This window comes from Triturus cristatus, chromosome 2_1 (assembly GCF_964204655.1).
Source record: "Triturus cristatus chromosome 2_1, aTriCri1.1, whole genome shotgun sequence".
Lineage (NCBI taxonomy): Eukaryota > Metazoa > Chordata > Amphibia > Caudata > Salamandridae > Triturus > Triturus cristatus.
Window position 1 is genome coordinate 170,655,516 of NC_140581.1, and position 13,353 is coordinate 170,668,868.

Sequence of the window (13,353 nt, forward strand, 5' to 3'; positions counted from 1 at the left end):
TAGACAAAACTCCAGCTCACACCAGCAGGGAGATTAATCACCGGAGATATCTTGACACTTTTATTGTCGCTCTGCAGCCAGTGCTTTTAAAACTATACCATATTTAAAACATATGGAGGATGGAAACAAAAGTGTGCTGTGTGGATTATACAGGCCTGATGATTTTGTTACTGGGGGCCGAGATTACAGCACTGCTGCAAAACAGCCCCCAAGTTACAAAACCAGCCCCCACCCTTCCAGCCTCCCGGGGAAATGCCCGATGCGCTAAGGTTACTTCTACCTCCTTTCATGTACTTAAAAATGTCTTGCCGCAGATCTCTTGAAATCTGTAGTCATTGCTTTAGTGTTGTCGCAACTGGACTACTGCAATGGTCTGTATATAGACCTTCGAAAGGCTCCACTAAAGAAATTACAAACCCTTTCAGAATGTCGCTGCATGTTTTTTTACCCAAAAATCCTAAAATCTCAATCGGCCAAATCAGCCATTAGGCAACTTCATTGGCTCACAGTTAGCCATCATATCAGCTTCAAGGCACTTTGTCTAGCCTACAAGACCTTGCACGGAACAGCTCCATCTTATCTTGGCAGAACCCTCCGTTCTTCACAGCTATATTTATAAAGGTTGCAACATTTATACGTACCTCATGGGGTGGAAGAAGCTTTTTCAGATCGACGTCTCTACAATGGAACCGTCTTCCGTTTGATTTGAAAACAGCACCATCACTTCTGGTCAAAGCCTGGCTTTTTGATCAATGACAGTATGGTTTTTAAATTTAGGATTCTGATGATCTCATCCTTATTTTGCACAGCGCCAAGACGCCTCTGGGCATTTGTGCGCTTTAGAAGACACGTCATTCATTCATCCATCAAGGCAGACAAAGTCCTTCTTCCCAGTCTCATGTCACCAAGGAAGAATAGGACATTCTATAACCACTTGTGTATCTTTAGTAAACAACACCCATTACTAATCCTTACTACCCATAGGTTCACCTTCATCAGTTAATGATATTTTTTAACTCCCCTTAATCCCTCCTTTTATACATATTTTTGACCAATTTTTACAATGTTCTGTTTAATATTTAGTATTATTAAAAATGCATGCACACTCGTTTTATTTTCCTTAAAACATTGAATACAATGACTTCTTCAGAATAGAATACATCAATCTATCCTTTTCAATGTTATCCATCACACTCATTCGTCTCTTTGCACATCACTCCACATTTGCACATCTGTCATTCCTATGTATTTCTCTTTAAAAATATGTCCCACAACGTATACTGCATGTTGAGGCCTTGCCACCCCCCATGTTGTCTTAAGCTGGGTGAATGCCACACAACCCCTCAAAGGTATAAGGTGGGCCCCAAACAATATTGCAATCTTCCTTAAGATGTGTTTTCATAATATCCTTTCATACACATTCTGCCACAAATATTATGCCGTTTTACAAGTGGGTTACACTATGCAAACGCACATTACCCAATGTTAATCGAAAGCGTGCACCCTTTTACTCTGCTGTATACACCACAGACCAAGCCGTATGTTAACATGATTTCGTTTTGTGCAAAAGAGTGAATGAGAAAGGCTGTTTTCCTGGCCTGACAATTCCAGTTTCTCCTTTCTCTCAAAGGGTCAGTTTTCTTAGGAAATCTATTAGGTGTGGCCACAATAATCTCTGAGAACATGACAGTGTCTATCCACTATGTATCACCTTTTCTTTCCTTTACCATTTAAAAATATACAGACTTCAAATCAAAGCTTTTGTGCCAAACTAACTTTTTTTGTAGTCTGTAATGAAATGGACAGGAAAGGTCAAAGCGAAATACCTTTATCTAACATTTCAGTCAGATCCTAAAAGGCATTTCCAGTTTGAAAGTAATGTTATGACTGTTTAGTGCTAGATCGATGCTTACCAGAACTTTATCAAATATAATTTTGAAGCTGTATGGCAATTTCCTCCCACTTGACATCAACCCACTATTGAAATGTTAGGAAGGAGTAAATTCGACCCACAGAGGGAGGTGCAAGGAGTGGGTTGCCCTGTAAGTGCCAATGCTCATAGACATGCCTGTTTGTGAACAATCACTAACTTCCGTCCAAACCTTCCCCACCCACACATGGTTGGATAATATTCCCTTTCCTGGGTGAGAAGGGGATTGGAACACCCACAAAGTGTGTTGAATTCTTGCTTTGTCAGTTTCAAGACAACAGTAAGTACATCCCACAATTGAAAAAACAAAATATGATATATTACTCCGGTGCTCTAATTGGCACTGGCATTGGGAGGTGAAGCTGCTGCACTGCTTTGTGTGAAAGGGAGAGCGCAGGACAGTACCACTTACCCCACGATTTGGTGCTGTTGTTCTCTCTAGAGTGCTGATGTACTTTAGGCTGCCCTGCATCATGCACACACGCCCGCACCCTAGTGCAAAGGGGGTGGGAGTGGGGGGAGGGGTGTGTGTGTATGTGTTGTCTAGCATAGACTGTGAGCTTGAAGGGTCCTCTTCCAGCACAAAACACCATTTCTAAACATAGTTAACAAGTTTTTCAATTGTGTATGTGTGCTATACAGTACAGCACACATGCAAAGTTGGAAAATTATGCCTGACTCGAGCAGTCGTAAATTATTTTTAATGCAAGGCTCTGTTTGCCAATGTTAGCAGGTAGGGATTTGAGTCAAAATCCATGAGTGGTCACATCGGAATGCTCATGTACCACCTGATGTATTCCTCCCGGACGCAAAGAAGCACATAGTGCTACCTTGTATTACTTTAAGACTTCTTTCCAGAGTAAATTCAAATACAATACTTTGCACCTGTTTGCGTTAATTTGTGAAACAAACTCCATGCAAAGTGTTAATCTTCCCCTTGTGAAATGAAATAAAATTAAATTACATTTTAATTTGTAACGCGCACTAATACCCGAGGGTGTCTAGGCGCGGGGGCGGAGTCTACAGGAGGTTCCCCCAGGATGAAACAACTGGGTTTCTTGAGCTCAGGCTAGTTGCTAAACAGCCAGGTTTTTAAAAGTTTACGAAACGCCAGGAGATTACTCTCCTTCTTCAATGCCAATGGTAGAGAGTTCCCCAGGCTCACAGTGCCTGCAATGAAGCTTCTCCCCCCCCCCCCAGGTGTCAGTTTTTACCCTTGGGATTACAAGATTAGAGAATGCCGTGATCGGAGCTACCTCTCTGGGAGGTACCACCTAAGTCTGTGAGAAAACTAGTAAGGGCTAAGACCGTGTAGGGCTTTAAAGGCAATACAAAGGGCCTTAAATTCAATTAGCCTCTTAACAGGTAACCAGTGCAGGAATGGCAAAGCGTAAGCAACGGACTGATGTTTCGGGATGGCAAGCAGCAGCCGGGCTCCTGCATTTTGCAAGACCTGCATTATTTTAGGAATCTTGATTGAATGTTGAGAAATAGGCCGCTGCAATTGTCAAGCTTTGAGAGAATGAGTGCCGAGACCACTGCTTTTTGAATCTCCAACGGGATAAAAGGTAGAACTTTCCTGAGAGTTTTAATCATGAAAAAGCAGGAGGGGGTGATAGCATTTATTTGCATTTTTCTCAATGCGGAAGGAGAGACCTCTGTGCCAAATTGAATAAAATACTGTTGCAGGGCATAAAATGGAGTAAATTCACTTTGCACTGTTGTTTTATGCAGACATGTCAAGGTACAGAGCAAACTGAATTTGCCTCAAAGTTAACCCACCTTTAAGATATAGAAAAATAGAGCAGTTTGGGCCAGGTGTATGAGGAGTCTTTTTGTAAAAATGGTCACAAATTGCAATGCTACTTTTTGCTACGAACTCTGGTTTTGTGAACCAACCTATTACTATATTGGGTCAGTTTGCAAAATCACCATTCTCAGGGCTTGCAGAACTACCTGCCTGATGAATATTACTAAGACAGGTTGCAATTTGTGACCCCTTGTGATTGGCTACAAACACAGGGATAGTAGTCTGCAAGGGACAGCACATTACCTTCCCTGTGTTTGCATTCCCAAATGGAAAACATTCGGGTTTTTTTAAAGCAGCTTGTGTTCCCTAAAGAAACCAGTGCTGCCTTTAATAAAAAAGGATTCCATTCAGAAAAACATAAAGGGGAGGATGTAGTCAGCCTCCTTAGTCTACCAGCCTGATTTCCAAAGGTAAATGGGTCCAAATGAGACACCTTCTCCTTTGCAAATCAGTTACCACCTCCTTTGATGAGTCAGGTAACTAACCAGTCAATGGTTTTGTGGTCTCAAACCATTGACGCATGCAATACCGAACTGCAAATTGGAAGGAAAACCCCTTCTATGTCCCTCCGACATTGCAATTCGATATGGGTCGCAAAATCCATTTTATACGTTCGAATAACTTTAACTACTGGCAAAATGGGTTTTGAACATAAAAAAGAGATTTTTGCAGTCACAACCCAGTGATTTTGCAAATCGCAGGGTTGGGGATCACAAAGTCCTTAGAACATGAGGCCCTGAATTATAATTGCTTCTGTGTTATCAATGCAGTACAGTAGTCCAAAATCACTCTGCACAATTGATTGCTGTTGTGCACAATGATATGTGACACGGCTTGGATCAAAACATGTTTGGTAATCAGTTACTTTGCTATTTTGAGGCAACAAGTCGTAAGTGTACTTACTAATGTGGTTTGCTTGCATCCCATTTAACATGTGCGCTTAGTTCATGGACCCATGTGAATAGTGCAAGAACATGGTGTGCATGTCCAATAACATATATGTGTACATCACAGACTTGACTGTTCTAACCTCAACTTTACTAAATAAGACAGGATTTCACACTCCATGTTGTCCTTTGAGAAGAGAAGCTTTACTGGAAAGGGCAAAATATTTTATTGAACAAAAGCAATTAACCAGAAGATGAAATATGTTTTTCAAGACCTTTAATGGGCTAAACTGTTGTTGGTGATTCTCAATTTATTTTGATAGTCAATTTTATTGAATTTGTAAAGAGATGGTGATGAAAACATAAGTACAAAGAAGTACATCATGATCAGCAGCACCACAACATGTGACATTTGGGGAGTAAAACAATATTGTGGCATTGTATGTTGCTGTTTCTCCATCTTCAGCAAGACATGTAGAATGAGACTTGGGAAGACAAGGAAGTTAATTAGTCTAGCAATCCCAGTAAAATGTTTAGGGGGTTGTGCGGGACCTCCCACCCCAGCACCCCTTTGATTTCCATCTCCAGGGCTGCCCAGCAAGAGGCTATGAGTGGGCAGGACCATACCATTTGGAAGAAATATATGTATTCAGCATCGCATCTTGTGCATGTTGAGTGTGGTATTAGGCCTGCTTTGTCTAGGCAGGCAGGGACAAGATTGGAGGCATGTAGGTAGTAAAGATGGACCAGGTGAAGTCTAGCGGAGCCCATGATAGTCTTGGGTGACATCAGAGCGTCCCTCCATTCTTTCTCCTCCATAGGGCCCAACCATGTCTCCCATTCTGCTCTCAATGGGTCAAGGGAAGTAGGACCATTGTTAGTTAGGGAGCGCTATATACGTGAGACTCCTCCACTCCGAGGTTTCCCATCGTGACCTGAGCTTCAAGGGGCCTGTGCTCTGGCAGTGTTGTGCCGGGTTTTATCTGCGTATCTAGGGCATGGCAGAGTTGTAAGTATCTGTAAAACTGGGACAGGTGAAACGAATGTCTGGTTTGCAGATCTGCAAAGGAGCGGATATGGTCACCAACCCATACGTCCCCAAGCTGCGAGATTCCAATGAGGTCCCAGCTCCTAAAGCCTACAAGACCTCCCACCTCCTGCAACCATGTGCCCTGCCATAGGGGTGTCTGCGGAGTCAGTCTGTCCTTCCATTGGATGTGTCGTAGGGAGGCGCGCCAGGCTATAAGGACTCCTCAAATCACCGTGGGGAGGTCCCCGGGAATGGGAGATCCATACATCATAGCTTGAACTTGGGAGATGCCCAAGTCCTTAAGTTCGGTCCTGTAAGCAGGGTCAGACCACCCCCCGTTGAACCAATCGTGTACTACCAGGAGGCGATTCATTAGACCCATGCCTCCGTCAAAGGGTGGGATCTGGCAGTACGGGAGCGCCATACGCGGCTGTAGGCCACTCCAGAGAAACCTTATAATTAGACTGTCTATTCCTCTGAACCAGGTTTGGGGAATATGGAATAGAGTGTTCTGAATAACATAGAGGAATCGGGGGAGGATCATCATTTTCAATAGCGCTATTCTCCCTTGTGGGTTAAGTGGTAGTTTTTGGCATTTCTGCAGGTCCAGCTTGGTTTTAGCGACCATAGGAGTCACGTTAAGTGCCCAGGCTAGGACGGGAAGTAGGGCGACCCATCTACCTAAATATTTGAAGGATTGTCGTCTGATGAATGCAAGGGGACTAAAGTAGACTTGGCCGAATTCAGGCTCAGACCCAAGACCTGGTCAAAGGAACGTAATATATGCAGGTATCTAGGACTGTAGCATACGTAGCCAGTAGAACATCCTCTAGGTAGCCCCAGTCGATCGAGTCAAATGCTTTCTCGGACTCGAGTAGGAGGTGTGCCAAGTATGGGGTCAGCGACTGTCGGTTGACCGAAGCCAGATGCAGAAGCCTCAGGCAATGTCTGGTACTCCATGCCAGCATGACGCCACACTGGTCGGGGTGGACCAGATTTCTAAGGTGTGGCCTAAGGTGCTGAGCTAGAACTGTGGCTTATATTTTGACTTTAGTATTAATCAGGGAAATGAGGCGATAGTCAGCATATGCAGGTGAAGGCGGTTGCGTTTGGGAATAGTAGCTATTGTGGCCTTATCAGTCTCTGAAGGGAAAGAGCCTTTTTTGTGGCCTCCTCGCAAAGGGCCGTAAGGTGAGGCACAAGTATGTCATAATAAGCGGAATAATATTCTTGCGGGTAGACGCCGGGAGTTTTACCGGCCGCGACCAGCTTAAGGGCGTCTTGTATTTCTTCACTTGTGATCGGACTTTCCATTCCATCTGACTCTATTACCGTGAGTTTGGGAAGGTGAAGGTCTTCTAGAGCAATCAGCTCTGTAAGTGAGAGCTCTGGTTTTTGTGCCGAGTACAGGCCTTAGTAATAGTCTGCGAAAGTTTGAGCCATTGCTTTGGGAGAGCGATGAGTGTTTCCTTCTGGGTCATGGATCTCTGGAATTATCTGGTTTGCTAAGAAGTAGAATACTGATCTGTGTAGTATTTTCCCATTGTTATTGCCCCAACCATGTACTCGTGCAATGGATGACCTCCATAAGATTTTCGGAGAGTTGAGGGAAATCTGTCTCATTTCATCCCGCAATAGTGCCAGCTGTCGCGGCTGGGTTTAATCTGTTGTTTCAGCCGTGTCTCTCTCAAGCTGGGTCGCTTGAGATTCGAGGAGGGCGGGTCTACTGTCTCATGTTATTCATTGGGCTTTGAGGTGACGCTGGGCGAGTCCATGGATCGTGGCTTTACCTGCCTCCCATAGAGTGCCTGGGGATGAGACAGAGTCCTGGTTCGTGAGGAAGTAGTGTTTGACTTCGGCTTTAATTGTTTCCTTAAATTCCCGATCTTGGAGAAACCAGGCATTCATCCTCCACATTGGGCGGGAACTGTTGGTAGGTCCCCCATGGTCAAGAGCATTGGCAAATGGTACGAGATGCCGTGGGGGAGGATATGTATTTCCCTGACTTTACGACACTCTGGAGCCAGCATTAACATCATGTCAATGCGAGAGTGGCTGTCGTGCGCCGCTGAGGTGTGGGTGTACTGGGATTCCCGTGGATTCCAGGATCACCATACGTCACAAATACCCATGGCTTCAGCCCAGGTCACTAACTGTTTGGCGTGTGAGGCGTGGGAGATTGGGTGCATGCCTGCGTTGAAATCTACCCTCAAGACCATTGTACCGGGAGGTAAGGAGGAGAGTATCTCACCTATGCGGTTAGGGTCTGTGTGTGGGAGGCACCAGGAATGTAGATGGAGAGGACGTTGATGGAATCTTTGCCCATTGTTCCAGAGAGGGCTACAAAACGACCATTGGGGTCTCTGGTAATTTGAGTAGGCACGAAAGGTAGGTTGCATTTTAAAAGGATTGCGACCCCACGCGAGCCCCATGTGAAACCCGAGTGCCAGAATCTATCAAATCCATATCTTGCCAGGAAGGGACAAAGATTGCCCATGAGGTGGGTTTCTTGGAGCATGAGAATGTCAGGGCGTGTCTTTGGGCATGTCGCAGAACCGCAGTTCGTTTGATCCTGTCTAGCAGGCCGTTTACATTCCACGATATGATACAGAGAGAATTCCCTTTGTATGTCACTGTATCGTGGTCAGTGTGGGAAGCCCGTAGTGCCGCAGGGATCTGCTATGCAGCAGATGCCTTGGACGGTTGAGATGCATGACTTATGTGTTTCACCTGTTGACATCTATTGTGATGTTTCTGTGCTATCATGGAGCTGAAATGTTGTGAACTTTGAGTTATGGAATAACTAGAAACTTGGGACAGCGGCCCAAACCCTCCCCCCTCACCCACCACCCTACACTTCGAAAACAGAAGCATCTGTCGCCCTATAACTGTTAAGATGAACTAAACTATAATGTTTAGAGTCAATGAAGCATGATGGACCCCTCTCGTTATAGGATCAGGGTATACATCGGCAGAAGTATCTGATTGGTTTGGAGTTTCGCCATTGTTCGACTGAGTGCTTTCTGGTGTGACGGGTTACGTTCGTAGTGCTCTGTGGGAGCTTTAGCTGGGGATAGACGGGCTACGGGAGAGATCAGAGTCCGCTGAGTCTATGGTCATAATTTTTGATGAGGTGCTCCCCGTGGACGAATGATCTCAGGAACCGGAGCCTGGCGGACAGCGGGGCTCCGGCATCAGGGCCTGGTGCTGAGAATCTGGAGACACAGTCACCGGTGAGCCTGATTTGGCCCTGCCCGCCTTTCAGCCCCTGCGGGACTGCGTGAGTCTCCCTCGTGGAGCAGGGTTGTGTATAGCTGCAGTTTTGGCACCTGGGGTCAAAGTCACAGATCGGAATCGGAGGGAACGTTCCTCCATCAGCCAGGTCCAGGCCGCTTAGGGACAGTCGAAGAAATTATTTTTCTCCACATGTAATCTTGCTAGAAAGAGTAGCCTGTACTCTAGGATCGTCTCTGTGATTAAACTTCCCTGGTGAAGTCGGGAAATATCATGATGGTGTGATTTTGATAAGTTATGATTTTCCGGACACAAGCTTGCTGCAGGATCAGGTTCCTGTCTCTAAAGTTGAGGATCCTTGCTATAAAGGGTCGGTGTGGGGCACCTGGGGGAGGTTTTGGAGTCAGGGAGTGGTGCGTTCGTTCCACTGCGAACCAAGTAGAGAGTATGTCTTTTGGCATCCACGAGTTGATCCAGTTTTCAATGAATGACTCCATCGGTCCATGTTCTGCGCCCTCTGGGAATCCCACTAGACGCAGGTTGTTGCGTCTGGATCTGTTTTCAGCATCCTCTGCCCTCCTGTGAAGTTTTTTTTGCTTGAGTTTGCAGGTGGGTCATTTGTTTCAGTGATCCTGGCTGCTGCATTGCGGAGATCTTGCCGGAGAAAGGCCATGTCGACTCGAACCTCTCTAATCTTATTTTTGACAGCGGCCTGTGAGGCAGAGATGGCTTGAAAGATCGTGTTGAGGTCTCCACTCATTGGTTGTGCCCTTCTGCAGCCTTGGATCGAGTTCCATTCTTGTTAACGGTGTATTTGTCCATTTTAGTCTGTGTCGCAGGCGTTTTCGAACCCAGATCTTTCCCCATGGCTGGGAGGTCTAGGGAGGAGCGATGGAAGGCAGTAGTGCTGTCAGGTGTTAGACGGTTTCACCGGGAGGGTGTTGGTTGGTTTGTGTGGATGGCTTGTGTACCTTTGCTGATCACTTGCAACTTCCCGGGATGAGGGGGTCACTGCGTGCTTCTCGATTAGAGTCACAACAGCAATCAGGTAAGTTTGCAGTGAGTAGACGGGGTAATCTTCAGCTGTGCAGCTATGTTTCTGCTGGGATGAGAGCTAGGCAACTCTGATCGGCAGTCGGTTTCGCCCAGAGACTGGGTGCCACTTAGAGATATTGCAAGTGATAATGTGCTATGCGAACAGGGATGAGGTCAAGGTAAGTGATTGTTCTCTGCTCGCCCCCATGGCGGGGGCTTCTGGTGGCCGTCAGGCACTTAAGTACCGGTCCTGGTGTAGTCACGTCGAGGTCAGATGGGAGGCGAGTACTCATATCTCCTAGTGAAGCAGCTCGCACCCAGAGTCGCCTGGCCCGATCAGGCAGGGAGGGGGGGCTCCAGGAGCCCACCACTGCGCGATCCTACAGTCGGTCCCTCCACCTGCAGGGGTCCAGGTGTCACACCCCCACCGGGGTTTCAGCAGCAATCAGGCAGGTCCACCGTGATCCAGGGGTTCCTATTTGCAGGTGAACAATGTCACAACGGGACGGCGGGGGCCAGTCCTCCCAAGAGCTCACCCAGGGATCAGTGTACACTCTGCTCGCCGCACGCAGGGCCCTGCCAAGGCTCGGGATTCTGAATATTTAATGCTCCGGTAAGGAAGCCTGTCCAGCCTTCTGGTTATCAAAATGTTTTTTATTTCCAGAGCATTGGAAGCATACCGGCACTTCTGCCCATGAGTTGTACCGCACTCTCCCTTGGTCCCTCTAGAAAGTCTTTTGAATTTGGGGAATTATGTGTTAAATACCAGTGGAAACCATTCTTAAGCTTTTGAGTAACTTTACTACTTTAGGCCATTCACAAAATATGAGTGTAAAGTTACTCCAAAGTGTAGACCTACGTCTCCAGCCCTGAAAAAGGGAATGAAGCCAAATGTATAAGTTAAAATTTCTTCTGCCAAAATAGAAACCATAATAGCTCCAACACCACGCATGGCCAACCACTGATACCATCAACAGCCTATTGTAGAAAATAAAGGAGGTAGGGACTTAAATTGAAATCCCATAGGAAATAATGTTGAATTAAATTAACTAATTCGAGAGACTGGGCCGTGTCGCTCTTGAATAGCTGTCCCCAGCCCCCTCTAGCCTCTTGCTACTGCTGTCACCAAAAGGGGCCGAGTTTTACCTTGGGGGGACTGGGTTGCATCGCCCAGAAAAGAGCTGTACCCAGCTCTTTGTGTAGATTTTAATGGGGTGCTGCCGCTCCTCTCATGCATCAAATACACAGTCTACAATACGCACTTGTTGGGATGCAAAATGTTCAGGTGTCCCCAGCTCTTTGTGTAGATCTTAGAGGGGTGCTGCCGCTCCTCTTATGCACCAAATAAACAGATTATGCCCTGCTATTTCACCACCTTAGGATACTTTGGCAGTTTTAGACGGATAGGAACCCTTGTCCTTTGTGAGCCTGTGCTGCCCGTGCTGCGCCTTTAAACTGGCTTCCCCCGTGAACTCCAGTGGGTGGGGCAGTGGTTCCACGGATTTCCTACTCCATTCAAGCACCAGCCGTGTGGATTTGCGTTGCCGAAGCCCTAGCTGTCCTCCACCGACCAGTTGTCTTCTCCACACCAGTCCGGCTCTGCTGCGACCTGCCCCTTTATATTTGTGACTTGCTAAGCGGCGGGCGTGGCTTTGATTGTCCCTTCTTCTCTGGGCCCCGCTGGTGACCGCTCCTCCACACCACTGAGATGCCTAATTTCTGCTGCCTCCGCTGTCTGCAGGGGTCACCAGCCACCTCTCCCCTGCCTGGCTGTGGTTTCCTGCAGTAGCGAGGCCAGGCCGCAGCAGAGCACTCAGGTGATAGCTCCTTCCCGCCGATGCAATGCCGGGCTATGGCGATGCACTCTATAGATTCTCGCTACTTCAGAAGGGGTGCCACGCAGATCCTTCGAAGAACGGCTCTCCTCTCACAGGTAATTATATAGAATTTGCTGAGTGCACCGCCCCAGATTCAAAAAGTAACCTGTGCTGGGTGCAGTGGTGCGCTTATAAGCGCCCCATTGCTTGCTTTGGCCAGAGTCAGTGTCCCCCTATTGGGGGGTTAGAAACCATCACCCGCCTTTCCATTGGCCAGGCAATTTTTTCGCGCCACCCTTGGTGCACATTTATGTCCGGGGGAAGGGGGTGGGGGGGGTTCTGCCATTGGCGTTGAGCGCACTGTAGCAGCTCAAACTGTTTTTTTCAGGTCCCTGGCAGAAGTTCAGGGCGGCCTCTGCTAGAAATGCTAAATATCTTTGTAAATATGAAGCATTTCTGCTCTCTCCCATTCTTGCAACGTGGTGCAACAAGTTGCCGTTCTGTGTTGAGCGAAAGAATAGTAAGTCTGCTCCTTTGTGTATTTAAGCCTGACCTGGCTATTGCATCCTTCCCAGGTTCTCAGAACCAATACTAGGTGGCAGCCACTCAATGTTTGCAAGCCATGACAATGACCATTATAAAATAAACGCCTGGCCAAGCATAGCCTGAGTAAACTCGAGTGTCTCTCGAAGATAATTGTTTCACAGAATTTTTAAGGGGTTACAGAAAAAGCTAAACCAACTCTCCAAAAATCAGTAAATTGAGAAGTTGGATTCTCTAAATAGGGACTGTATTAAAACCACAAGCCATCCAGCCTCTTCGTGGCAGTGACGCAACTATCGAGGTGATGTGTTTAGAGAAATGCAGTAACCCTGCTATGTTGTTCTTAGGCGCTGAGGCGAATGGCTGGTCCTTCCTCGTCCCACAAGAGGTAACAGGAGTCCTCGGCAAGATGGCGGCCTTGTTGTGCACATTCACCCACCCGCACAAAAACTACACCGGCTCGATGGCCGTCATCTGGAGGATCAAGGAGCCGTACAACGGCACAGTCGTCTTCAAGTGTGTCAGTCACAACACCCACGACTCCTGCAAGACAACGCTCAGCTTCAAGAACAAGTTCAAGCTGCTGGGCAATCCCAGGATCAACAACGCCTCCATCAGGATTGACAATCTGACGTGGAGCGATGAAGACAGATACTTTTGTCGCGTTGAGCTCTCAACAGATCGTCACGACAAATACGAGACCAAAACTGGGACAAAGCTGAATCTAGTGGGTAAGACCAGCAAACAATGGAAATGTGTCCTTACTGTTATTTTCTGACTTTGCAGCATTGTGCTGAAGGCCCCAGGTACAGTTCTATTCGCTAATTCTGTAAATTAAGTTTTAGGGAGTAAAAGATTAAATGTATTTCCCAACAGGAGTCTTACTAGATGTGTATGCATTCGTTTTTAATTTCATAATTTATGTATTTTTGGAACTTTTATGTGGTTTACACTTCATGTAAATTAAAAGATGCATTTTTACTTTGAAGGCCCACTGCAGAGAAGAGTGTTAGCTTGCTGCACAAAGCTTACAATGCTGCTACTATGACCAGGGCTTTTGCAGCTGC

At 46.6% G+C, this 13,353-nt stretch overlaps 1 protein-coding gene across 1 annotated transcript in view; it reads left to right on the top strand.

The window, feature by feature from the left end:
- Window positions 1–13,353, top strand: part of SIGLEC15 (sialic acid binding Ig like lectin 15) — a 187,543-nt gene that overhangs the window by 36,802 nt on the left and 137,388 nt on the right. Inside the window, exon 2 of the mRNA XM_085640695.1 lies at window positions 12,634–13,017. Coding sequence (XP_085496821.1) covers window positions 12,634–13,017 — 384 coding nt within the window. The remainder of the gene's footprint in view (window positions 1–12,633; window positions 13,018–13,353) is intronic.